The 1217-nt window shown below is 66.9% G+C and overlaps 1 protein-coding gene across 1 annotated transcript in view; it reads left to right on the top strand.

Moving 5' to 3' along the window:
- Positions 1-1210, top strand: part of LOC113941804 (calreticulin-like) — a gene marked incomplete at its 3' end in the record, with an annotated part of 2266 nt that extends 1056 nt beyond the window's left edge. Inside the window, exons 2-5 of the mRNA XM_027632946.1 lie at positions 336-437; positions 527-730; positions 807-901; positions 995-1210. Of these exons, the coding sequence (XP_027488747.1) occupies positions 336-437; positions 527-730; positions 807-901; positions 995-1210 (617 nt within the window). The remainder of the gene's footprint in view (positions 1-335; positions 438-526; positions 731-806; positions 902-994) is intronic.
- Positions 1211-1217: the final 7 nt, after the last annotated feature.

The raw sequence follows: 1217 nt of genomic DNA, 5'->3' as shown, positions 1-1217 counted from the left end.
GAGATCTTTGGGACTGGGGGCGTGAAAGGAACATTTTGGGGGACCAGGAGGTGCCATGGGGAGGAGTTGGGGGTCCTGAGAGACCCCAAATCCTCCAAGATCCCTTCTCCGAACCCTGAATTCTTCAGTGCCGAGGAAAAGGAGCATTTTGGGGGTTCAGGGTGGGCCGGGAGGAGTCGGGGGTCCTGAGAGACCCCCTCTCCCCAGGGCTTTGCTTTGCTCCGGGGTTCCCTCCCCAAACCCTGAGCTCCTCGGGGGGGGGGAACCGGGGCGCGTTGGGGGGGGGGGGGGGGGGCGGGGGGGCCCTGGGCCCCCCCCCCCCCCCCCCCCCCCAGACGCCTGGAGCCGGCGGTGGGTGGAGTCGAAGCACAAACCCGACTACGGGCGGTTCGTGCTCACGGCCGGCAAGTTCTACGGCGACGCCGAGAAGGACAAAGGTGAGCGCGGGGGGGAGGTCGGGAGACCCCCGGGGTGGGGCCGCGCCCCCCCCCCCCCCCCCCTGCCCGCGCCCCCCTGCCCTCCCCAGGCATCCAGACGAGCCAGGACGCCCGTTTCTACGCCCTGTCCGCCCGGTTCGAGCCCTTCAGCAACCGGGACCGGGCGCTGGTGCTGCAGTTCACGGTGAAGCACGAGCAGAACATCGACTGCGGGGGCGGCTACGTGAAGCTCTTCCCGGCCACTCTGAGCCAGGAGGACATGCACGGAGACTCCGAGTACAACATCATGTTTGGTGGGTGTCCCCCCCGCCCCCCCCCCCCCCCGGGCTGGGCTCACCCCCCCCCTGACCCCCTCCACCCCATCCCCAGGTCCCGACATCTGCGGCCCCGGCACCAAGAAGGTTCACGTGATCTTTAATTACAAGGGCAAGAACGTGCTCATTAACAAGGACATTCGCTGCAAGGTGGGTGTGGGTGTGTGGGGAGGGGTCTGGGGGTCCTGCTGCTCCTCTCATGGGGGGGTTTGTGGCCTTTCTGAGCCCCCCTTTGCCCCCCAGGACGACGAGTTCACCCACCTGTACACGCTGGTGGTGAGGCCCGACAACACCTACGAGGTGAAGATCGACAACGGGAGGGTGGAGTCGGGGTCCCTGGAGGAGGATTGGGATTTCCTGCCCCCAAAAAAGATCAAGGACCCCGAGGCCAAGAAACCTGAGGACTGGGATGAGAGGGCCAAGATCGATGACCCCGAGGACACCAAGCCTGAGGTGAGGGGGGGGG

Source organism: Corapipo altera, unplaced genomic scaffold (assembly GCF_003945725.1).
Source record: "Corapipo altera isolate COAL_440 unplaced genomic scaffold, ASM394572v1 59880, whole genome shotgun sequence".
In the NCBI taxonomy this organism is placed as follows: domain Eukaryota; kingdom Metazoa; phylum Chordata; class Aves; order Passeriformes; family Pipridae; genus Corapipo; species Corapipo altera.
This window is presented reverse-complemented; position numbering and strand designations above follow the sequence as displayed.